Source organism: Panthera onca, chromosome D2 (genome assembly GCF_046562875.1).
Source record: "Panthera onca isolate mPanOnc1 chromosome D2, mPanOnc1 haplotype 2, whole genome shotgun sequence".
In the NCBI taxonomy this organism is placed as follows: domain Eukaryota; kingdom Metazoa; phylum Chordata; class Mammalia; order Carnivora; family Felidae; genus Panthera; species Panthera onca.
In genome coordinates, this window is record NC_138349.1 from 31,650,118 (window position 1) to 31,674,930 (window position 24,813).

General features: G+C 52.0%; 1 protein-coding gene across 2 annotated transcripts in view; it reads left to right on the forward strand.

The window, feature by feature from the left end:
• The window catches only part of SLIT1 (slit guidance ligand 1), a 170,077-nt gene that overhangs the window by 134,986 nt on the left and 10,278 nt on the right, over positions 1-24,813 (forward strand). For both annotated transcript variants that reach the window (XM_060643067.3, XM_060643068.3), the window contains 10 exons: positions 1,344-1,487; positions 1,750-1,916; positions 4,715-4,847; positions 6,971-7,039; positions 9,531-9,602; positions 12,057-12,128; positions 13,017-13,088; positions 20,240-20,403; positions 22,347-22,471; positions 22,765-22,862. In XM_060643067.3, the coding sequence (XP_060499050.3) occupies positions 1,344-1,487; positions 1,750-1,916; positions 4,715-4,847; positions 6,971-7,039; positions 9,531-9,602; positions 12,057-12,128; positions 13,017-13,088; positions 20,240-20,403; positions 22,347-22,471; positions 22,765-22,862 (1,116 nt within the window). The remainder of the gene's footprint in view (positions 1-1,343; positions 1,488-1,749; positions 1,917-4,714; positions 4,848-6,970; positions 7,040-9,530; positions 9,603-12,056; positions 12,129-13,016; positions 13,089-20,239; positions 20,404-22,346; positions 22,472-22,764; positions 22,863-24,813) is intronic.

Consider the following 24,813-nt stretch of genomic DNA (forward strand, 5'->3'; position numbering starts at 1 on the left):
ACATACCATTAAAATTTTTTTTACAACATCATTTTGAAGGACTGTCTATTACATAACTACTGGAAATTCAGGCTATATTATTGATTTTTTAATGTTTATTTTTTTGAGAGAGAGAGACCGTGTACATGTTTGCACGCGTGCACATGAGCAGGGGAGGGGCAGAGAAAGAGGGAGAGAGAGAATCCCAAGTAGGTTCCACTGCCCTCAGTGCAGAGCCTGATGCAGGGCTCGAACCCACAAACCGTAAGATCATGATCTGTGCTGAAATCAAGAGTCGGATGCTTAACTGAGCTGCCCAGGCACCCCAGAAATTCAAGCTATTTTAATTTTTTATTATGAGTAATGTGATTAATATCTTTATCATGAAATTCTGTGTGCATCCAGGATTATTCCCTATTGATAAATTCCTAAAAGAAGCCTTGCAGCAGGATGAAAGCATGAGGCCCGTTTAGGGCCTTTGCTGCCTGCCTCTCACTTCCAGGAAGGCCCCAAACCATTCTCCTGCCGGCCCAAGTGTGAAAATGCCCATTCACCCATACCGACCCTCTATTACTATATTTACTATACTATATTATATACTATACTATTACTATATTTATATATTACTATATTACTATATTTATATATTACTATATTTTTAGTTATTCTGCAATTTGTCAGGCAAAGATTCAATATTGCTTACATGTACTTGATTACTAGTAAGTTTAAACATTTTTTTTTTTATCGGTGTTCATAAACCATTGTAATTTCCTAGTGAATCGCCTATTCTGTGTCCAGCTTAGTTTTGTTTTTGGTTGGGGAGGGGAATGGAGCCAGGTTTTGGAGGGTGAACACAGACTTAAGCAGATAAAAATGAGGGAAGGGGTCATTCTAGAAGGACACCACAGCCAGGGAAGGGCATGGAGAGGCAGGCCCCTATGCATGCCCGCAGGACAGAGGAGTCAAGGGTATGTCACTCTCCAGGAAGGCGGCTGGTGCTGGTCTGGGGTTGGCTCCCGCGGATCACGGTAAAGAGTATAAACATTATTCCGTGAGCAGTTTGGGAGCCACTGGGGCTTCGGCCTGGAGAGGAACACGACTGAGTTTAGGTTTTGGGCCAGCGTCCCCGGCGTTGGTGCGGAGCGTGGCCTGGGGGCGGGGGAGGCCCTGGGCACCCAGGGAGTGCAGGCGGAGGTCAGGCCGTATGGGCGCTGTGCAGGCAGGGTGGATGGGAGAGCATCCTGAGGGGGAGCGTGGGGAGGGGAGGGCCCCGGGAGGAGAATCTGTGGGAGGCCCCCGTGGGCAAGGCGCAGGCAGGTGGGTGGCTGCGGGCACAGCACGGGCTCCCCCCTCTCGCCCCCCAGGATGCTGAGGAACAACCGCATCAGCTGCATCCACAACGACAGCTTCACGGGCCTGCGCAACGTCCGCCTGCTCTCGCTCTACGACAACCAGATCGCCACCATCTCCCCTGGGGCCTTCGACACCCTGCAGGCCCTCTCCACGCTGTAAGTCTGGCTCCGGCATCTGAGCCCCGGCGCCCGTCCGCCCACCCTCCCAAGGGCGGCTACTTGAAAGGACTCACTGGGGGTGTCGGGCCCTGGTGGTCTGTGGGGTCCCACCACGTCAGAATGCCACATCTTGGTAACTGCTGGTCGTCTGGGAAAGAGCGCGGGTGGCCGCCTGGCCAGTCTGTGGTGGGGCGACAGGGCATTGCAGGGAAACCCAGGCCGGAGGGTGTGTTGCTGGTCACACGGCTGCCTCTTCCAGAAACCTTCTGGCCAACCCTTTCAACTGCAACTGTCAGCTGGCCTGGCTGGGGGACTGGCTGCGGAGGAGGAAGATTGTGACAGGGAACCCGCGGTGCCAGAACCCAGACTTCCTGCGGCAGATCCCCCTGCAGGACGTGGCCTTCCCTGACTTCAGGTGTGAGGAAGGTAAGTCGTGGGGCCCTGAGCGGGAGGAGAGAGGCAGGCGGGCCAGCCCTGAAGAGTTTCCCGTGGGGAGGGGTGGCCCTGGGCCTGGGGTGGGGCGGGGAGCAGGGAGACCCAGTCTTAGTCCTGCGCCTACCGCTGCCTGGGGGTGTTTTCCCATGATTTTAAGAGCAATAGCATGGTTATTGTTTAAAAAATGGAAAGAATAGGTAAAAGGAGGAGATAAACGTTACCTATTATCCTATCACTCAGAGAAAATCACAGTTAACATTTCAGTGTATTTTTAAAAATGTTTCTTTATTTTGAGAGAGAGAGTACACAGGGGAGAAGCAGAGAGAGGAGGAGAGAGAGAATCTCATGCAGGCTCCACACTGATAGCTCAGAGCCTGACGAGGGGCTCGAACTCCCAACTGTGAGATTGTGACCTGAGCCACAATCAAGAGTGGGATGCTTAACCGACTGAGCCACCCAGGCGCCCCTACATCTTAGTACTTTTCTTAATGTAAATGTGCCTGATCCACTGATCTGCCTCCTGGGGGTTCCTCAGTGCCCCAGACTTGTGGGCTCAGCCTGTCCATGATGTGCCATGGGACCTTCCCGGGCCCCCATCCTCCACGTGGGAAACCTGGTCACCTCTCACCCTGATGTCCTGTTTCCTCTGGATTCCCCATCTCTTTCCTGAGGCCCTCCCTTCTAGCCCTGCCCGTGCAGAGTGTAGTAGCCCCATCCCGTGACTTTCCGACAGAGCTCCACGCAGGCAAGGCAGCTGCTGGAGGCAGATTTGTACCCAGGGTAACAGAGCAAGGTTGCAGCTCAGCCCGGCGGTCCCTGATCTTGAGCCTGGTCGCCGGGAGTTTCCTGTGGGGAGTTCCAGCCCCCCCCCCCCGCCCCCGCCCCCGCTTGGCCTCCTCCGCCCTGCTCTCAGCCTGCTTCCAGGGGGCAGTTCGGCTCTCAGACTGGCCCATCCAGGCCGCGCAAGGAGCTTCAACTTTCACACCAAGAGAGAAGGTCAGGGTATTTCTCTAAACAAAGTCAATGGGTTTCCTAGAGCAATTTCACTTGCTATTTTAAAAAATTCCATACGACTCACGTATATATTTGTATATCATTTTGTATAGTAATAACTTCCTAGTCTTTTTTAAAAAAATGTTTTTTTTAATTTAATTTTATCTTCAATTCCAATATTGTTAACATACAGTATTATTTTAGCTTCAGGCGTACAATATAGTGATTCAACAATTCCATCCATCACCCGGGCTTATCACGACAAGTGAAACCCGTTACCTATTTTATCCGTCCCCACCCAAAAATTCTGCTCCTTTTTCTTTTTTCTTAAAGTTTATTTATTTATTTTGAGAGAGAGAGAGAGTGGGAAGGAGGGGTCAGAGAGAGAGAATCCCAAGCAGACTCCACACTGTTAGCACAGAGCCTGACACAGGGCTCAGTCTCACGAACGCTGAGATCATGACCTGAGCCGAGAGCAAGAGTCAGACGCTTAACCCACCGAGTGACCCAGGCGGCCCAAATTCTGTTTCTTTTTAAACCCGACTATATATTTTGGGCCTTTCCTTCTGCCATTAATTATCTTTTGAAAACATTCTTTTCTTTTCAAGAAACAATTTCTTTTTATTTTTCTTATCACAAGTGAAGCATTACCATTTGCTTAAAAAAAACAACACCCAATCCAGAAGAGTAAAAAGATCACCAGTGTTGGCCTGTTCCAACTTCCCGGTCCTGGAATGACTCCCGGTCAGTGTTCCGCTGGGTGACCTTCCAGAGCTCTGCTGTCATGTCCGTGCATCCTGGCAGGCGACTCTGTGCACCTGCGAGGTTCCCCCCCACTCAGAGGGGCTCCCTGGAGGGGAAGGGACAGGAGCACTTTTGAGATGTTGCTGCAGTAGACTGAGGTGGTGGAGAGCAGCCGGCTTAGATTCCAGGCCCGTGCCCCTCTTCCAGGCTGGGGGACCTTGGGCCCGTTACTTAACCACTCTGCCCTTAGTTTTCTCATCTCTGCGATGGGCCGATAGCACATCCACCGGAGAGATGTTTTGAGGATTCAGGGAGTTCACGACGCCTGCACACAGCTGCCCTCCGTAACTGATAGTCTCTGCCACCTGCTTCCTAGTGCCCTCAGCAGCTCCTACCGTGGTGTCCTTATTGTTCCTCCTGCACCCAGTCAGAAGGGAGGAATATTTACTGGGTAGATGAGTGAATAAATGAAGGAGGTGTGATAGAAGTTGCTCAGAGTCTGTGTCGGCCAGATGGGGGCACGGACGCTGTGTTGTCTCTGACCAGCCTTCCGAGCCGAACAAGTTATGTAACCTCTCCGGCCCTCAGTAAAGTATAAAACCATTCATAGGTCCGTTTAGCCGATCTATTTTGAGGACTCCTGTGTGCCAGCCCCTGCTCTAGGTGCTGGGCTCCCTCTGTGAGCAAGAAAGCAGAGACCAGTCCCCGTGGTGCTGGCATCCTTTCTGCATCATTAAAGAGATTCTGTTCGACATATTGGCACTTAGTAGGTGCTCAAGAAATGGTATGGTTGCCATCCTCCTGCTGTGCTGAGGTCCACCTTGGACCTGAGGCAGAAGAAATTGACCCAAGACCCATCTTAACCTCGAAATGGTCCAAGGGGCTTTGTTCCTAATGAGGAAGGGGTGCAGCCAAGAGGGGACTTACCGGTGCCTGGGGTAGTGTCAGAGAGGGGCTTCTGTTCTGAGATACCCCAGAGCGCGGCCCCAGGTATAAGAGGCCCTAAGAAGGCCTGTCCCCTCACTGACGTGGCTTCGCGCCTTCCTCCCCAGGCCAGGAGGAGGGGGGCTGCCTGCCCCGCCCCCAGTGCCCCCAGGAATGTGCCTGCCTGGACACGGTGGTCCGATGCAGCAACAAGCACCTCCAGGTCCTGCCGAAAGGCATCCCCAAGAATGTCACAGAACTGTGAGTAGCCCCAGGCCCGACGGTGGGGGGGACAAGGTCACCAAGAACAGCTGTTTAGGGCTTGGAACGAGGGCGTCGCGGGAGACACTGGTTCCAGGAAGCCTTTGAGCTTCTGTCGGACCCCCCTCTGCAGTCACCTGATGGCATGAGTCTCCCACGGGAGCGCTTGCTCACTGTAAGCTGAGGCCTGCTTTTAAAATAAGAAGTAACCTTACGTTGGCCGCTTCACCGCAGCTTGTGAGCATCCCCTCCATCATGAAAACTCTCACACAAGTTTGTTTTCCCTGGCCGCGCATGACGCTACCACGCGAATCTACTATGATCTATGTAACAAACCCCCCTTTGTTGGAGACTTGTTGCCAATGTTTCACTATTAAAAAAAGTCCCCGAGGTGAACATCCCTTCAGTGTGGCTGCTCGTCAAAGAGCGCTGCATTGCTAGGGCACTTGCTGCCTTTTGCATCATGGCCTTCCAGAAAAGCCATCGTCCTTGCGCCCCAGCTGGCCGGGTGTGGAAATGGCCTTCGTGGCCACCCCCGCTGTCCATACTGGGCATCATGTGCTAAAACCTGTGCTGATTTGGATGTGGTATCTGAGCCTACGTGGGGGCATGGATGTCAGTGTGAGTGACAGACAGAGGAGAGCTGGGCTTCTTCCACTGACACCCCCAAATAAGAGGCTGTGGTCCGTCCCCGACTCGTCCTGTCCCCTGGGATTGGTCCCTCCAGGCCTCCGTAGTTGCACTTTTCCTTCCCTGTGGGGAGCGTGTGAGGTTTTCATTTGTGTTTCTTTCATTACCGGCGAGGCAGGCTGTTTCTTTACTTGCACACCAACCACTGCAGTCCTTGTCCTGTGTCCCTCGCCCAGTTTTCTATCATCATGTTAGTGTCCTGCTTCCTCCTTGGTGCCTCCTGGCCACCCTGAGCATAATACGACAGGTGGAACAGCCTGGCTTCTTTGACTAAGGATGCTGAAGTTCAGAGGCTGGGAAAATCACTTGACTTCTCTAGGCCTCCGTTTTCCCAGCTCTTAAGTGGGGCCACTAGGGTGTGTTGAGAAGAGCCATTGAAAGGATCACGTGAGATGGGTGGGAAGTCACTTTGTATGACCCAGAGTGATGGGTCAGGATGAGTAAAGCCCTGATTTTGCTGCTCTCTGGATCTTTGGGGGTGGCGGTGAGCCATCCTGAGGGCTGGAGTCGGTGGGGGTCCTGGACAGGGAGCCCAACGGGGGTTTCAGCTCCTGGCCCTTGGATCCCTGCTCAGCGAGGATGTCTGGGGCAATAGGGGACCTTCACAGCATCTTGAATCCCAAGCTCCACCTTGTAGACATGGGGCACCTTAGGGAATGTTACAAGGACCTTTGGTGGGCTTGGCTTTGAGGACAACAACTTGGGTAGCAGTGTGTATAGTGGGTCCCAGAAGGGAGGCCAAGGTGGAGGAACAGACGGAGGCAGCTGAGGAGTCCAGGCGTGGGTGACAGTGTGCATTCAGGGGGGATGTGAGAGCGGAACACAGCACATGAGCAGAGACCAGTGGCAGGAGAGTCAGCAGCTGTGGGGTGCTGTTGAGTGAGTAGGAGAGTCACCTTGAGGGTCCTGAGCCTGGGTGGTTAGGATCATTGTGTGATGCTGAGGGGGTCAGGGGAACCAGTTTGGGTGTGAAAGCCCTGTGGTCAGGTTTGGGCAGGTTTGGGTCTGGGGCTCCCACGGGACCAGCCGGCAGGTGGAGGGAGGGCCTTGCTAGCTGGTGAGGGGCCTGGCAGGTGGACCTGAGGGGACTAGTGGCAGATCTGACCCGTCTGGCCAAGAAAACTGCAGGGCAGAGAGGGGAGAGAGAGGAGCCTGGCATTGAGCCCTGGGTAGCGCCCGCCAACAGGGAGGAGGCTGAGAGGGCGAGGCAGGGGCAGAAAGGAAGCCGAGGGAGGCTTTGTGTGTCAGAGCTTTTACCGAGTTCTTTGGGTGGCATCTACCCAAATGCCTAAGAAACTGCATCTTCTCTCCTCCAGTTAGTGATTCTGGGCCAATTGTGTGGTCTGCATGTAGGAGAGGAGAGGAACTAGAAGGCCCTGGCTGCAGGGGAGGCTCCCCTAGCACCGCACTAACTGTTGTGTTCTGTCCTGTAGTTACTTGGATGGGAACCAGTTCACACTGGTTCCGGGACAGCTGTCTACCTTCAAGTACCTGCAGCTTGTGTGAGTATTCGGGCCTCTCGAGGATCCCAAGCCTTCCTTAGAGGATGGCGGGGGCCGGCGGGGGGAAGGGGGGGCGCACTGGTATCTAACCCTCTGGCTCCAGCTTTTCTGGAATTCCCTACCACTCGGCTTCCAGCTCATCTGGTTTTTATTTTGCCCCTCCCCTCCCTGAATGTCAGTGCGTAGAACTGTGTTGCCACCTAGTGGCCATGCTTGGGAATGGCATGGTTCCTGGCTCCCTTGAGTTGGACCCTGTCCACTTCTCCCTAGCCTGTCACCCCAAGCCTCCATCTGGGCTGAGAATTATTGTTGATGAGGGTCATCCTGGCAAAGGAAGGGGGCCAGAGCAGAAGTAGAGGCTGATGGAAAACGCAGTCCATCCTTGGCCCCTAAACCAAACATGAAATACGACAGCTACAAATACACATCAGTGACTAAGTTTTTCTTCAGGCTAACATCTCTTTTTCTGTTATTTACACTTTTGAGCCTTTCCACTCCATGAAAATATATGAACTAAGCCTCAGAATAAACTTCATTTCTTCTCAGCTCTCCAACCTAATTAACACCTCTCTCCAATTGTCTTGGTGTGCTTATTGGCTAGATTCTCCCAAAAAGAAGTCCAGAGAACATTCCATGTTAGTTTGGCTTGGAGCAGTACTACTACTCAAAGTGTGGTCTATAGACCAATGGTCACTAGAGAACTGTTTGTAATGGGTCCGCAATTAGATAAGAAACTTGCACCAGAATGTAAATCAGTGTCTTGCTTCCATCACTGAGAAGTGTCACTATGAAAAAAGCGTTCGCTAAACTAAGTTGTGTGTTTAGCGTCATAGGTGACTGCACTTTGGCACAAGGTCCTTGTTGTGGGACATTCAGTTCGGGGACTGGCTACTTTGAGTAGCACAGAATCTTGAAGCTCCAGTGTATCTGTCTTTGCTAAAGACCTGGCAGATGTGTTTTGACTGTTCCAATGGTGTGAGGGGTGGGAGGAGGGCAGTGATTTGGTGGCTGGTGACAGAGTAGCAAAGACATAGACGGCTTTTCTCTGGTCTAATTTGAGGCAGCTACACTGGTGGCTTGGATACCTTTGGGAGGAAAGGAGGGAGAGGGGGCCAATGTGGGGCCAGTCCTTGCCAATCAGAAGCAGGGACCACGCGGTGTGCCGAGAGCTCAGAGAAGAACTACAGTGTGGCCTGAGAACAATAGACCGGTCTTAAATGAGTTGGAGGAACATTTACTAAGAGGAAATGAAGTCAGGGCACGTGTGGGGGCCAGGGCAGAGGCAGAACTAACCAGGAGGCAGAGGGAACAGGGGCAAGAGAATTTCAGGAAGTGTAGCAAATCTATGCCAGGCATGTGGGAGGCAGTGAGGGAGAGGTGGGCCAGAGCCGGAAGCACCTAGCAGGTGGCTGGGATAATTTTTTAGGCAAATGAGAGCCACTGTGGGATTTGGCAGAGAAGTGACCTAGTCAGATTTGTGTCTTAGAAAGATTGAGGTGGTGCCCGCCCGTGTGGAAGATGGATAGAAAGGGGGCAAAGCTGTAGGGGAGAGATGAGATACAAGTCTGAGACAGAAGCCAGGAAAAGAGATGGCTTGAGTAAGCAGAAATGAAGGAGGAGGCTGAGAGAGAGGAGCTTGGGGGGGGGGGGGGGTTGGTTAGGGCAGTGTTTCTGGGTCCTTGGGGCTGTGGACTAGGTGGGTAGGGGGTAGGAAAAGTGCAAGATGTGGACTGGAGCTCGACTGTCTCTGGAGGGGAGTTCAGAGGCGAGGGCACTGTTGCACGTGGTGGGGAGTGAAGCCAGGAGCTTCCCGAGGCTCCCAGAGTGGACTAAAGGAAGAGGGTCAAGAAGGTAGGGTTGTCTGGGAAAGAAACTTTACCAAGAGATGGAGGAGGCACGGCCAGGGAGGTGGGAGGAGGGGGGGTGGTGGGAAGACAGTCAGGGGTCTGAGGATGGATGGGGTTTGAAAGGAGGTTTGAGAAGAGGGGTATCAGTTGTGACGGGGGGGGGGGGTGTTACTTGATCACCCTGCTTCATTTGAAAAAAGGTGGTTATTGTCCCCTTGATAGGACGGTAGGAGAGCTAGGGAAGGAGCCTGTGTGAAGTACTAGCTAGAGAGAAAGCACGGAGCCCACTAGATCTGGTAGTTCCTTGGTGGGAGCATTTCCACGGTGGAAGGGGGCATGAGCCAGTCTGTCCTTGTGGGGGGCAGGGGTGGGGTGGGGAAAGGCAATGGAAACATGTAGCCCTGAGGACGCAGCGGGAGTTCAGGGAGCAGAGCAGAGGGCTGTAACTATTGTGAACCAAGTGCCCCTCTCTACTACCACCCCAAGCCCCTGCAGCCACCTGGCTGGGGCGGGAGGTGGGGGGGTGGGAGGGGGAGTGGCGGGGGCGGGGGCATGGACAGAGTGGGGGAGGGGAGGAGCCTGTAGCAGAGAACCGGGATTGGGTTCTTCTTTCTTCTAAGCAGTGATGCTTTTGTCTTTTCCAGGGACTTGAGTAACAACAAGATCAGTTCCTTGAGCAATTCCTCCTTCACCAACATGAGCCAGCTGACCACTCTGTGAGTCCCAGTGGTGGGGAGGTGGAGAGAGGGCACGCGCGCTGTGTCACCGAGACTTTCTCCAAGCCCCACTGGTCACTCTTCATCTACCAGGGAGTGTGCCTGGCCTCGCCAGCCAAAAAGAAAAAAAAAGCAAAAGCAAATTTTTTTATTGTGAAATATAGCATACATACAGAAAAATGCAAAAAAAAAAGTAAAGTACAATTTAACAAATAACCATAAAGCTAGCACATGTGTAAATACCTAAGGCACAAAATGGAACACAGCACGCCCAAAAGTCCTTCCCCCAGCCCCTTCTTGATCATTCGTTCCCCCCTCCCCACCGTCTCCAGGAAGTCCCTCCCCTGACTTTTATGGTGATCATGTCTTTGATTTTCTTTATAGCACTGCCATCTACATATGCACTTCTACACAAATCAGTTTTATTTTTATGTAAATTGAATCATACAGGATGTATTTTTTTTTTTGTATCTGGCTTATTTTATGTAGCATTATGTTTGCGAGGTCCACTCATGTGAAGCCGCGGTCTGGTCATTTTTACTGCTGTGTAGTATTCCTTTGTAGGAATATGCCATACCTTCCTTACCCATCTCACTACGGATGGATAGTGGGGTTGTTTCCAGTTCGGACTATTGTGAACGGTGCTTCTGAACACTTTTGTGCCCATATTCTGAGTTGTTTTAACGATCGCTTTAATTACATGCCAAGCAATCAGTTGGAAAGAATAACAAGCAGCCCGTATACTGGCCTGAAGCTTACGGGGGTATCCCACTCCCCTTCTCAACACCTCATTTTACAGATAATGTGCCAAGAACCTAAGAACTTTCCCTTGGGCTCCACTGTGGTCCAACATTAGAGCCAGTACCCCCAAAAAAGGATGGTGTCGTGACCCAGCCAGACCCCCAGGAGCAGAAGGTGGGCCCGAGGCCATGAAATTCTGGTTCTAGGTTACCCACCTGCACTTACTTACTCCAGAAGATGAGAGTCTTCTCATCAACTGGTTCCCATTTCAGAGTCTTTGTGAGCCAGGATGTGAAGCTGCCATCAGCCAGGGAGGTCCTGCCCACCAGTGGCCGTTTGGCAATGTCTGAAGCATTTTCGGTGGTCAAAGCTAGAGCAGGGGCAGGCGAAGCCCCCAACACCTTGTGGGCAGAGCCCAGGGATTTTACCGCTACACACCGTAAAATGCCCAGGGCAGCCCCCCAACAAAGAATTGTTGGTAGTGCTGGGCTGAGAAGTCCTGGTCTCAGTGGTTCCGGCAGCTGCCGGGGGAAACAGAACCCATTCCTGTGACAGGAGCACACCCCTGCTGTCATTATTATTTGAAAATAGCCCTAGTGAGGTACAGTCAGTATAAAAGAAACTGTACATGCTTACGGCAAATAAGGATACATCCTGACTTACGTTCACGTCCTTGGAACCGTCACCACAATGAACACAGAGTCCCCTTCCGTCACCCCCAGAAGCCTCCTCACACCCTTCTGCCCGGCCCCTCCCAGCACCCCCGTCCCAGGGCCGCCACCATTCGGCTCTGTGGGTGAGTCCGCATCGCCTAGGGTTTTGCATGTTTGGGATCGTGCAACGATACTCCTTTTTGTTTGGCATCTTTCAACCCACACAGTTACTCCAAAATTCCCCCATGTCATCGCCCGTCTGGGTAGTTCCTTCCTTCTTGTCAGCGACTAGTGATGTCCCACTGTATGGCTGCTCTGGAGTGTTCCTGTCCCTCTGCTGATGGACATCTGGAGCTATCACGAGCATCACCTCCCTTGTTGTCAACCTGCCCATCTACCCTTGATGGATTCATTTATTTGGAAGCATTTGGGGAGAGTGGGTTAGCCTGTGGACTCTGGAAACTGAGAAGCTGAATTAAAAACCCAGCTTACTGACTCAATTACGCCACCCTGGCGAAGTTCTTTCACCTTGCAGGGCCTCAGTTTCCCCATCTTTACGACGGGGGTAGTCATGGTGCCCTCGTCACCACCACAGCTTCCCAATGTTAGATTACTAGCTGGGCCTGGACCTCACCTGTCCACTCTGGAAGTGAGGCAGGTCCTGGTCCGGTGTCCACTTCACGGGGACCCTGCCTCTGGCCCTTGCTGGAGTGGCCTCCACGAGGAAGTGCACCCAGTCTCCTTACTGAGGCCTCCCTGGGAGCCGGGCACCGCGCTGAGGGCTTCACCTGGGCCATCTCCCCTTACCCGCAGAAAAACCCTATCAAGTTGTCATTGTTTTTGTCCCTGCTCTGCCGCTGAGGGAGCTGAGAGGCATAAAAGGGTTAGGGGACGGGCCTGGGCCACAGGGCTGACTAGGCCAGGAGCTCAGCCCACACCCTCTTCCACGCTCAGGCCTCCCTCATTTTGCTGCTGAGCCAGCCTGCAGGGGCCTGGTCAGCAACATGGCGCCCCCCACCCCTGTCCTGCTCCCTCCCTCACCCTCCCTCTCATCCCACAGGATTCTCAGCTACAACGCCCTCCAGTGCATCCCTCCACTGGCCTTCCAGGGGCTGCGCTCCCTGCGCCTGCTGTAAGTCTCCCCGTTCTTCATTCTTCATTCCTCTAAAGAGACCCACCCCACAGAGGACCGTGAAGCCCACCTGGTGGGTAGAAATGTCTCATGTCTGTGGCCCCAGCAGAGCCGACAGTGTCCAAAGCTGGGAGGCCTGTCCATTTCCATTCAAGCCCCTCATGGAGGCTGAAGAGTGAACGGAAAACTCTGAGAAATGGGGGTTGCTGTCTGCCCCACTTTGTGTTTTGGGGGAGCAATGGGAGGTGGGGGCATCCAAGATAAGGTAGCCTCTTGTTTGCATGTGAGTTTCCGGTTCCAGTGGAGATTGTTGGCAAGAGATTTGTGAACTTTCCTAAGAATTCCCACTGGGAGTTTTTGCCCTGTGATCAAAGTCCTCTGTCACGGCTGTTATGAAGTCCTCTCAAGTATCTGCATGAATCCTCTGGCAGCCCTGCCTGGGGCACGGTGACATTCTTTATCCCCAATCTATGGCTTGCCATAGTAACTTTTTTTTTTTTTTTTACCAAGAAGGACCTTCCCCCCCCTACCTCCCCCCCCCCCTCCCAGACTTGCTGGTGGAGTGAGGGAGGGCACAGGGTCAGGGCCTTGCGTTCCATTTGTCATGTAAACGGAAATGGTGCTTTGAGTTATTTGTGATGAGTTATTTGTGATGAGTTATTTGTGATGGTTATTTGTGATGGCTGCGGCACAGGGTTATCTACTTGGATTAGGAGGCGCTCCCTCTCCCTTGCCGGTGGCCAGCCGGCAGGGTGGGGTCTCTGGGGGGGGGCACCGGTTCCCTCTAGCATTGACCTTGACCGAGACCCAAGGATAAGCATGACACACTCCATCAGTTCTTAAGTCTCTGTCCCTGGACGAGGCACTGACAGCCTCTTCTCTCCTCAGGTCCCTGCATGGCAATGACATCTCCACCCTCCAAGAGGGTATCTTCACAGACGTGACCTCCCTGTCTCACCTGTAAGTAACCCCGGCCCAATTCTCGAGGCCTCTTTGGATGTAAAAAGAACTTGTATTCCAAGAAACACGCCCCCCCCCCCCATCTTCTGTAACTGTCAAAGTTTGTGGCTTTTGCCCTGAAACAAGTTTAGCTTGTGAACTTCAGATACTCCCCATCTCAGACTCTTACACATTCGGTGTTTCGTCAACAGCAATGGAATCTGAGAACGGTTCTTCATACGCAATAATAAAAGTGGCGATGGCCATTGATTGACCGCCTCGGCTAATTTAGTCCTCACAGCGATCCTACAGCATAGGCACAATTATTCCTTTCCTACACACGGGGAAACAGGCCCAGAAAGTGTGAGAAGCTTGCCCAGCATTGCATAGGTGGTGGGGGCTGGGGTCTTCTGTCTCGAAAGCCCACGCTCTTAAGCAAAAGACACCACACTTGGGCCTCTCCCTTCACGGGGTGGGGGATAAGCTCTGGAAATGTACTGCCCCCAAGAAGTGGTATAATGAGATGTAGAATTGCTTCCAAAACCGTGTAGCTGGCAGTACTACGTGGGTTTTTAAAAAGCAGTATGCCCAGTTCCTCGCAAGGGTAAATGTGGAATTACCCTGTGACCCGGCAATTCTACTTCTAAGTGTGTACCCCAAATAATTGAAAGCAGATTCTCAAAACAGATACGTGGGGCTCCTGGGTGGCTCAGTCGGTTAAGCGTCTGACTCTTGATTTCGGCTCAGGTCATGATGTCACAGTCATGAGACTGAGCCCATGTCTCTCTCCCTCTCCTGCTACCCCTCCCTCATTAATGCTCTAAACAAACAAACAAATAAATCTGAAAGCAGATACTTGTACGACCCATGTTCATAGCAGCGTTATTCACGCAATAGGCAAAAATCAGAAACCACTCAAGTGTCCATTGATGGATGAGTGGATAATGTGATATAGACATACAATGGGATCTTTTTTTTTTTTTTTTTTTAAAGTTTATTTTGGAAGAGAGAGAACGAGCAGGATAAGGGCAGGAAGAGAGGGGGACAGAGGATCTGAAGCAGGCTCTGTGCTGACAGCAGGGAGCCTGATGCGGGGCTCAAATTCATGATCTGTGAGATCATGACCTGAGCTGGAGTCAGACACTTAACAAACTGAGCCACCCGGGTGCCCCCATACAATGGTATCTTATTCAGCCTTAAAAAGAAATGAAAGTCTGTCACCTGCTACAAACATGGATGAACCTTGCAAACTTGCTAAGTGAAATAACCCAGACGTTACGGGACAAACATCGTATGATTCCACCGATATGAGGCCTAGGAAAGTCAAATCAAAGCTACAGAAAGGAGAATGGTGGCTGACAGGTGCTGGGAGCAGGGGGGAAATGGGGGATTTTTGTTCAGTGGGTACAGAGTTTCTGTTTGGGGTGATGAAGAGTTTTAGAGCCAGATCGTGGTGATGGTTGCACAACATTGTGAGTGTTCATTGATGCTACTGAACTGCACACTTTTGCCATTTGGAGAAGATGGGGAAAGACTTTCTAGGAGGAGGGAACAGCATGGGCAGAGGCGAGAAGGCGAGAAAGTAAATGACATATTCAGGGATGCTGTGTTGTCCAGCATAGGACATACAGGGTTTGGTTGGGCAAGGAGCGTGGGGTCAGAAGAGACGAATCTGGAAAGGAACATTGAATTCCATTGTGAAGGGCCTTTTGTGTCACGCTCAAGAGTTGGGACTTTATTTTACAGATAGAAGGGAATTGTGGAAGAATTAAGTCGCAGAAAACTCCTGGAAAGCTGTGGTGACATGTGGAGGCTGGCTGCGTGGGATGAGGCAGGAGGGAGCCTGGCTGGAGATGGTGGGTCAAGACAAAGGCCAGGCCAGGGCTGTGTGGATCACTGCTCTCGGTGACTCCTGGTCAACAGGGCCGTGTTTCCATCTGCGTTTGGTAGTTAGTGGTGGTGAGCTCAGATTTTGCGGATGTTTGGAACTCTGAGGACCTAAATTAGAGACGCTTCTCTCCAGAGGGCATTTGTGCTTGTCTTCACGGGCACCAGGGTCTGCCCTGCTCTGGGCCCACGCACCGCCTTTCCTCACCCCACCCCCCACTATGACAAGGGACTGCTTTAGCTGCCCATGCCCCCAACACCACTTGCCAGGCAAGGCCTCTTCAAGCATCTGGTCCACCTTTCTTGCCTTTGGATTCCCCCTTCACGTATCTCCTGTACTTGGGACTTAAGTGTGCAGTTGACTACCCTTCCTTCTTCCTGATGAAGACTGAACAATATCCAAGTCCATTCCGATTTTGACTCTAGCTCAAAATCTAGAGGCCTCGTTTTTCAAGGGGGAGGGGGGAACAAACAGCATGTTTTCTACAAACAAAAAACCAGAGCTGCCAAACAACCGTTGAACCAGACGCATCTATAAATTCAGACTTTCTTTAGGAGAACAGTGACATCAAGCCAAAAAGCCAGATCCAATCTGGAAGAAATAAACCAGGAGGTAGAGATCCGTTAAGCAGCAATTGTAGAACAGGGCGTCGGCATTGCAGATTAGATGTGTTTGTTCACTGCATCCAAGCCCCTCTCTCTACAGGGCAGCACCTGCGTGAAAGAAAGCTTCCAGTGAAGCGGCGTCACGAATAAGGTCTGCCCTTCATACCCAGGGTCTCAAATGGAACTAGGCAGCAGCCTGGGACTCGTGCGTGTGCTTGTGTTCAGGTGTGGGTGCACGCGCGGTACTGAGGACACGTGTACGTGTGCACACACGTGTCCACCATCTGCCCCGCGCGGGAGAGCCGTAGCTGTTCCATAAGGATTTCTCGAGCACTTGCAAGGAGTCAGGGAGTGGTACCAGGACGGCGTAGGCTCACCGCATTCCGCTTGGCTTCACAAGGGCCGTGTGCAATCTGAAGCGGGGGGAGGCACCCACGGCTCTGTAACAAGTCAGGGGTTGCCCAAGAGTTAGCATCCGGAGTCCCTGGCTCCTGGAGTGCCCTCTGTTCCTCCTGTGACTCTTGCCCGGGCCTCTCCTCTTCACTAGCAGTATGAGGGAGGCGGGGTGAGCAGGTGCAGTGGAGGCTGAGGTCCACCACATTCAGTTTCCTTGAACTTCAGGAATCAGGACGTGTGGCGTTAGGTTCCTTGTTCTGCCATCGACTTGCGGTGGGATCCCAGACAATTCATTCTTCTCTTTGGGCCTCTTTGTTGCCTGTACCAAGGTTATTTCTAAGGTCCACTGTGGTCCATATGCCATAGTGATTGTAAGCGTCCACACTGCCCTGGGTTCGCTCTGCTGTGGTTTACTTTTATATTTACTTTGCAGTTAGCTCAATTTTCATCCATTTGTCCGTCCATCCATCCATCCATCCATCCGTCCGTCTCTTCATCAACAAATATTCACTGTGTGCCAGATCCTGTGCCAAGGTTCTCCAACATCTTTTGTCATTTCTATAATCTGGCATTTTGTTGCCTCTGATTTACTGCGTGCTGGGAAGCTAGATCCCGAATTCACTAAGAATGCTGTGTGAAAAAGTAAATATGGTGGGGCACCCAGGTGGCTCAGACAGTTAAGTGTCCAACTCTTGATTTCAGCTCTGGTCATGATCTCACAGTTCATGTGATCGAGCCCCCTGTCAGGCTCTGCACTGACAGCTCAGAACCTGCTTGGGATTCTTTCTGTCCCTCTCTCTGTCTCTGTCTCTGTCTCTCTCTCTCTCTCTCAGCCCCTCCCCTGTTTGAGCACCTACGTGTGCCCTCTTTCTCTCAACATAAAATAAATAACTTTAAAAAGTAACTATGGAATAATTAAGTAGATCATACTATGCCCATAGGACGGAATAGCAAGTAGTTAATTGTAATTACGGCACCATAATTTACTATTTGATGAAAACACAGGATAAAGAAGACTGTATACTCTGATTTCACTGAGGTACACGTGTGAACACAAGAACTGGAAGGAAATCCACAAAAATTAAACTGGTTACATTTCTGGGATGATGGGGGAACTCTTTTCTTTTTGCATTTCCTTTGCTTTCACAGTGCGCTTTGTGCATTCTGCATGGTCGTAGGCAGGTGTTCATTCGCAAACGTTCGAGGGATGCCTGCGGGTGTCAGGCACAGCGGGGGGTCGTGGTTCCTGCTCCCGGGGAGCCTCAGTGCAGCGGGAGATAGTGATGCACACAAATAGATTGCCCGAGAGGAGTGTGGGCGGAGGGGGTATAGCTCAGGTGAGGGAGACATGGAAGTTTCAGTATGTGCTAAACTCTACCGTTGGCCGCTCTGTGAAACAGCACAGGAAAAGCTATTTTGGTCCCCGTTCCGTTAATGGAAGCCCAGCGGGGCCTTGGCAGGAAGACACCAAGTATCTTCTGTTTCAACTATTTCCAAGATACACCAAAGATCAACAACACAGGATTATTTCTACTTTTGCCCGGGTGTCAGCCTGAACCCACAGTCCTTTTGGATCGACGAGCTCTCCATAGAAACAAGGAAAATGCATTGGCCCCACCGGAATTTACTTTTGAAGAGCTTTATATTGACTTTGGTGCTTTCTGTTATTCTTTTTTTCTGCTTTTATGTGAAGAATCGGAAAGGGACCCTTGGATTTAAGGTGCACTTTTCCTGCCATTTATTGAGGGGCTGCTCTCTGGGGACTGGAACTGTGGCAATCCTGGCCTGTCAAGGCATCCACGGTCACAGTGGCCTCGGCCGCGAAATGAGCTACAGGACTCGAAAGAAGTCATTAGTAATACACTTTAAATTCGTGGCCCATTACCAGACCACACCCCTGCGGTGCATTACAAAACATATTTTACAATAAATTCTACATTTGCCTCTTGAGTAACATAATCGCATTACCTTGCACTTTTTACATGAAAAACATTATTCTGGTTCATGTAAACATTTTAGAGCACAATTTTTTGTATTCCTGTGCTTTTTAAAAAAGACTTTGTTGTTGTTGCCGTTAACACACTGCAGCGTCAGAAAATCAAGGCACCCCAGCTTCCTGCACCTCTGAGCGGCCCTGGCCCCATTCAGTGGCAAAGGGAAGGCGTCTCCGCTGTCCTGTGAGCCGGGCTGGATGTTGTCAGCAAATCAGGACAGAAAAAATTAAACACACGTCGAGGTTGAACTGGCCTTCTTTTCCGCGCTGCGTTATTCCCTTGGTGCCCATTTTAGGTTATTGGTGCTTGTCTTTCTGCCCTCCTCCAGGCTTCAGGCTCTTTAGCGCGTCGTAAAGTGAGCCCCGGAGATGTGAGGCGGGCTGCTCAAGGTCACCGGGTAGCGAGCAGCTGCGCCGGCCCCAGTCCAGGTCTCGCTCAGCCGCTTTGTAAGACTGCGCGGTCGTCAGCGGCGCTATTTTGGGGAACTCCGGCTCAGGGTTGCTGCTGTTTTCATCAGACCGAACGCACTTCGGGGGGGTCCACGTCCTCTCTGCTGCCCAGAAACAGGTGGAAGAGGGCAGCGCGTCTATTTGGTGCTTAATAAATGAGCCCAGTCTCACTAACGTCACAGGCCTTATATTTTCAAAATAACGTTGATATAAACGAACCTCTGGCCCAGGCTCTGATTTTTCTATTTGCTAGGCGGAGGAACTCTACCCCCTACCCTCCCCTGCCCTGTCTCTGACCCATCTCTAAATCTCCCGCTGTGAGTCAGTGAGATGCTGCAGTTGTCCGCTGGTTGGTAAACCCTACAGAGTTGGCTGTGTGGTGTCGGTGTCAGGTGGGGATGGGAGGGAGCAGGCATGGCCTTATGCCGCAGGCGGGTGTGAACCGTTGCCACCTCGTTTTGGAGGGCCTGTGAACACCCAGCATGCATGTCCTCCGCGATCTAGAAGTAGAAGCCTGCTTCTAGGCACCTGTTCTAGAGCAATGCTCACACCTCCCAAAGAAGCATGGACAAGAGTATTCGCTGCCTTTGGAAACAACCAGGATGCCTGGCAAGAGGGACGTTGCTCAGTAAGCTAGGAGATGTCCATTACTTTGGGATGCCAGGAAGCCCTTGGACAAAATGAGGTGGATCCATTTATGCTGATCTGGAAGGATCTCCAAGACATGTCGCTTGGTGACAAAAAGCTGCCTGGGGACGATGTGCAGTAGGTGGATATAATTTGTGAAGAATCTTCTACGTCGCTATGGGAGAGGAGCGGGAAGCCACACGCCTGAGCGCGGTGACCATGTGGCCACATGGCCATGGGTCCTTCTGACGTGGTAGAGGCACCGGGTGCAGCTTTCCTTTGTGATGTGGGTATAGTGTAGTTCATTTCAGGCTGTTACAAACAAGGCTGTGATCAGTCCCACCGCACAGACACCTTTATACACCTGCAGAGGTGTATCTGTGAGATAAACTTCCAGGAACAGAATTGCTAGGTCCAAAGGCAACTGCATGGGTGATTTGATAGATATCACGAGGTTCCCTCTGTCAGAGTTACACCATTTTGCTCTCCCATCAGTAACAGGAACATGCCTTTCTGAAAAAAATGAAGGTGACATTCACATAAGATCAAATGAACCATTTTGGTGTGTAAAATTCATGGCATTTAGTATGTTTACCACGTCGTGTGAGGTGGAGACTTCTGTGCGCAGTATGTCAAAGTAGCTTAGACTGAGAATGCGTTCGTGTGCTCCTTGCTTAGTTAAAAATGAAAAGAATAACAGTATGGGCTTCAGAGTCAGATCCAGACCCTGAATCCAGAGCCTGCCCTTCATTCGTTGTGTGACCCCAGGGAAATGACTTATCCCCCGTGAGGCTCAGTTCCCCCTGTTTGAGGTGGAGGAGAGAGCTTACCCCGTGGGGCTCGTGAGGATGTCGGATGCTTGGCTGTGGGAAAGCAGCTGGTTCATCCCAGCGGTAACTGGTGACTCCTTCCCCTCCGTGCTCTCTGGAGACGACACACTGATGGCCTCTGGCCCCAACGGCGCCAGTTCAAATCTCACCTCCCCGCTTTGTGCCTCGGCCTTTCTGAGACTGGTGCAATGTGCACAGTGGGGAGAGTGGGGTGTGGGAGGACTCGGAAGCCAACACGTAGGAAGTGCTTAGAGCAGCACTGGCTACACAGGAAAGGCTCATGTAAGGGGGCTGTTGGGATTTTTGCCAGCCCCTGGCTGAGTGCGCCCGGTGGGTGAAGGAGCCCATTATAGATGCCTGCTTCTCTCTGCTCTCTGACTCAGGGCCATTGGTGCCAACCCTCTGTACTGTGACTGCCACCTCCGCTGGCTGTCTGGCTGGGTGAAGACGGGCTATAAGGAACCGGGCATTGCCCGCTGTGCTGGGCCCCCGGACATGGAGGGCAAGCTGCTCCTCACCACGCCTGCCAAGAAGTTTGAATGCCAAGGTGAGGCCAGGAGCACGAGAATGGGGTGGTGGGTACAGGGTTGCATCCCGCCCACCTGCTGCTGGGAGCCCATGAGACCTGCCTAATCCTGGAAGGGCATTCCAGGAGCTCCTGTGTCCCTGTGGTGACCCGCTGGATGGGGGGTGGTCAGGTGGCAGGAACGAGGCACCTGCTGCTTGTTAGTATGGCCGCCTTCTAGTCCTGACGTACAACGAACAAAAAAAAGCCAGGCAGAAAATCTCAGGCTGTAAGGGCCTTAATCCCTCCCTGGGGTTATGTAAGGAAAATAAAAATAGCAGCAGCGTTTCTGGAAGCTCCAAGCCTCTCAGCAGCGGGAGTGCTCGGGCCTCTCTATGGTAGGAATTGTGCGCGGCAATTAGCTTAAACCCCGAGCCGCTGGACCCAGTTGCCGCTCGCCTGACATTTGCAGAAATACAGGGACTTGAGTGTGATTGGAGACTCGCTCATGCTTTGCTCTGAAGCTGCCTCACTCAGGGCATCTGTAAATACTCATTCGGAGGTTGATTGACTGATTGACTGACGGCCCGGGAGCCCAGCTGAGCCAAGGGAGGCGGCTGAGGGCGGCCCCAAGCCCAGCTTTGTGTGCTGGGGGCCGCCTGGGGGGCGCAGCCCCTGCCCTCTGCAAGCTCACAGACCTCCATCAAAAATGAAACTGACATGGGGCGCCTGGGTGGCTCAGTCGGTTAAACATCCGACTTCGCTCAGGTCATGGTCTCACAGTTCGTGAGTTCGAGCCCCTCGGGCTCTGTGCTGACATCTCAGAACCTGGAGCCCACTTCGGATCTGTGTCTCCCCCTCTCTCTCTTGTGCCCGGTCTCTCTCCATCTCTTAAAAAATGAATAAATGTTTAAAAAATTTTTTTTTTAAATGAAACTGACAGCCATAGGTTAATGGCCACCTTCCGTGAAGGATGCTGTCACAGGGGTAACGGTTCAGAGGGACCTGATCTGTGGCTTGCCTGTTGGGAGCGAAACATTTGCTCAATATTTATTTAATGGGGTGGGGTTGACACTGGTAAGTTTTTTTTTTTATTTTATTGAAATATAACATGCGTAATAGCGAGATACACAGATCATAAGTGAACGGCTCGCTGAATTTTCACAGACTGAACGAACATACCAGGGATCAAAACACAGAACCCCATCAGTGCCCGGGAAACCTGCTCATGCTTCCTTCCAGTTATCACTGAAAAGTGTTTGTTTCTCTTAATGCTCAGACCTCTTCAGCAGAACCAGTATTTCTCCTTTTCTAGAAGGAGTCCTAAGCGGAAACCTGAGTTAACCAGCTAGTTCTACTATTTATTCTTGTGAGGGCCTAATGCCCCTCACAGGTGGTGCCCCAAGCAGCCTGGCTGCTGGCTCCTCGTCCACCTCCAAGTTCAGGGAAGAGGACCAGTGGGTCCTGGAGAGGCTGGGGAAGGCCTTGCCTGTGGTGACAGGAGAGGGTTCTTTCCTGTTCAGCCTTGGAGAGAAACATCTCAAAGACAAATGGGCTCTTTGCTCCTAAGCATGGCCTCTCACGGAGCTGTGTCCCCTCCTTGCTAAGGCAGCTGCCCTTGGTCTTCTGCTCACCGTGACCATGCTGGGGAGCGAGAGCCGGCTTCAGTAATAGTGATTGTGATGCCCTCACGCGGACAGCTTTGCCCTGACGCCGTGGGGGCTCCTTGGGCGTCCAACGCCTGCCTGTTAAGCACTTTTCAGATTAGCTTATTTAGCCAATATGGCCCCCGAGGCAGGTGCTGTTATTAACCACACTTTACAAAGGAGGGTCTGGAGGCCGGGAAGGTGGGCTTAGAAAGGGGGCGTGAACAAGACGCGGAGGAAATAAAGGGAGGGCTGAAATCTCCTTGGGGAGAGAGCTTCCAGCACTGTCTTTGAGGCTGTCCGGCCCTGCCCTCCCCTGATACCTCCCCCCTGCCTCAGGTCCCCCCGCGCTGGCTGTCCAGGCCAAGTGTGATCCCTGCTTGTCCAGCCCGTGCCAGAACCAGGGCACTTGCCATAATGATGCCCTTGAGGCGTACAGGTGTGTCTGCTCCAGCGGCTATAAGGTGAGTGGAGGCTGGGGCTGGGGAGGAGGAGGGCTGTTCGTTCAAGATCAGGTGGGGCTGTGCTGTCTTGTTCGCCACTTTGCCCACAGTGCCCAGGGCAGCTGCTTGAGGGAATGTTTAGTCAATGACCCAGCACGTGAATGAATGAATGAATGAACGAATGAATGAACAGGTAACTATCGGGACAGGGAGGCCTGCTGCTGAGCGGGCTGGCTGTCTCTGTCGGCTCACACCAATCCCTGGGTCCCTCTGAGGTCCTCCTCACTCACCGTCCCCCTCCCCCACCTGCCCAGGGCCGTGACTGCGAGGTGTCCCTGGACAGCTGTTCCAGCAGCCCCTGTGGAAACGGCGGGACCTGCCACCCGCGGCAGGGCGAGGATGCTGGGTTCACGTGAGTTGCCTGGAGAGGCTGGAACCTGGTGGGTGGGATGGCCCGGGCCTCCCTGTGTTGGAGGAGGAGGTGGGGGTGTGCTAGAGACCCCTCCATGCCTACCCATCACAGGTCCCTGCTGCCCAGAGAGATGCGGGCCTGCCAGACTCACAGCAGCAGGTAGGGCGGGGGCTCGGAGCTACACTGCCCGCCCCTGCTCCAGGCCCCTCCCTGTTCGTGCCAGGTGCCAGAGGGCCTTCTGATGGCACTGGGAGTCCATGGCCAAGGCCATGTGCAGTGGCAGTGCTAAGGGGCAGTTTAGGGGTGTTTTAAACCCCTGTAATCTCCACTAACCCCAAGGCCTCCAATTGGAAGTCAACTTGCTGCTTGCTGTGCCGGGGCTGCCTGACGGCAGGCCCCCAGCCAGCTCCTTGGTATCAAGCAACCCAACCCCCACCCCCAGAGGTGGGAGCAAGTCCTAGTCTCCTCCCGATAGTCCCGCCTCCTGCTAGCAAGTACGGGGCCTCCCACTGTGGTCTCCTGGGTCATACAAGTCACACCTGGGCTGCCGGGCCTCCTGACTTCTCTGAGCTCACCACGCAAGCCCCCACCCACTCTGCTTTCCCCCAGGACCCCTCCACGAGCCCCCCACCTTCCCAGAGCCCTCCTGGACCCAGAGCTTTGCAGAGGAACACACAGTATTTAGTTACTGAAAATAAACTGCCGGCCGAACAAATTTCCTCTTCAGAAAACAATGAGTCTACTTAGCAGGAATGGCCAAACCTGTCTCTGCAGACCTAAATCACCAGATGTGAAAAATAAAACACTAAACAGCCTCTCCCAGGTCGTCACCTTGGAAACGGCGTCCGTACAATAGGCTCTGTCCAACCCCCTCCTCGTTGATAGACTCCAGGGGCGGGGTTCTGTGGAGAGTGGGGAGCTAGGGGAGCCCCCTCAGACGCTTCCCGCTAGGTGGGGGTGGGAGCCCTACAGATGACAGTAGGCCCTGAAACAGTGCGCTTCAAACCTTTTTGCTCACGTGCCCCCACGAAACTTAATTCCATCCCCTCTCACACGCTCTTAGACTGACGGCTGGAATTTTTCGTGGTAAGTTGAACTTTGCATTGCAAGGGAGGTTAATTTCCAGGATGTTGTAAATATTAACATTGAAAGATCTCACTTTTTACTTCACTCTCATCTCTTGCCAGTGGAATCTGAATAGCGCCGCAATTTGATACACTTAAAGATTACACCCACAAGCTCCTGTTTTAACTGCTTAAACGTCTTCCCTCTCTTTCTCCTCCAACTAGTATTTCCATTTTACTCCCCAACCCCGCCTCCATTTTTGTTCGCATGTGATCTGTTGTGATGCTAGAGAGTCTGTTTATTGAGCACGCTGCCATACTTCTTTGCCACCAACATGGGAGTGTAAGTTTAAAGTTTTTTGTTTTTTTTTTATTTCTTGTCACCATAAACTTCTGATGAACGGTTTCTTTTTCAGAGTCGTCATTACAATAATCAATGATATACAATTGATCAGAACATAACTCCGCTACAAAATTTTATTGATAATTATTACAGATAACAGGTGGAGCTTTTTTGTGTGTAATTGTCTGATTCATGTGTCCCAGGGTGAATATGACAGAATGAGGACTCAGCATCCAATATATTCCTTTATAAAAATATATGTATATAGCTATGAATGCTGAGAAAGAGTTGTTGAAATAAATCATTGGGATTAGACGTTTTATTGTAGCATGCCATTCAATTATTTGAAACCCTTCCAAGATTATATACCAAAAACCCCAGAGTGATCTGTCATCAAAAATTATTTTTATTTTTTAATTTTTTTTAAAGTTTCTTTATTTTGAGGGGGGTTAGGGGCAGAGAGGAGAAAGAGGGAATCCCAAGCAGGCTCCGTTCTGTCAGTACAAAGCCTGACATGGGTCTTTGTATGAACCCGCTAACTGTG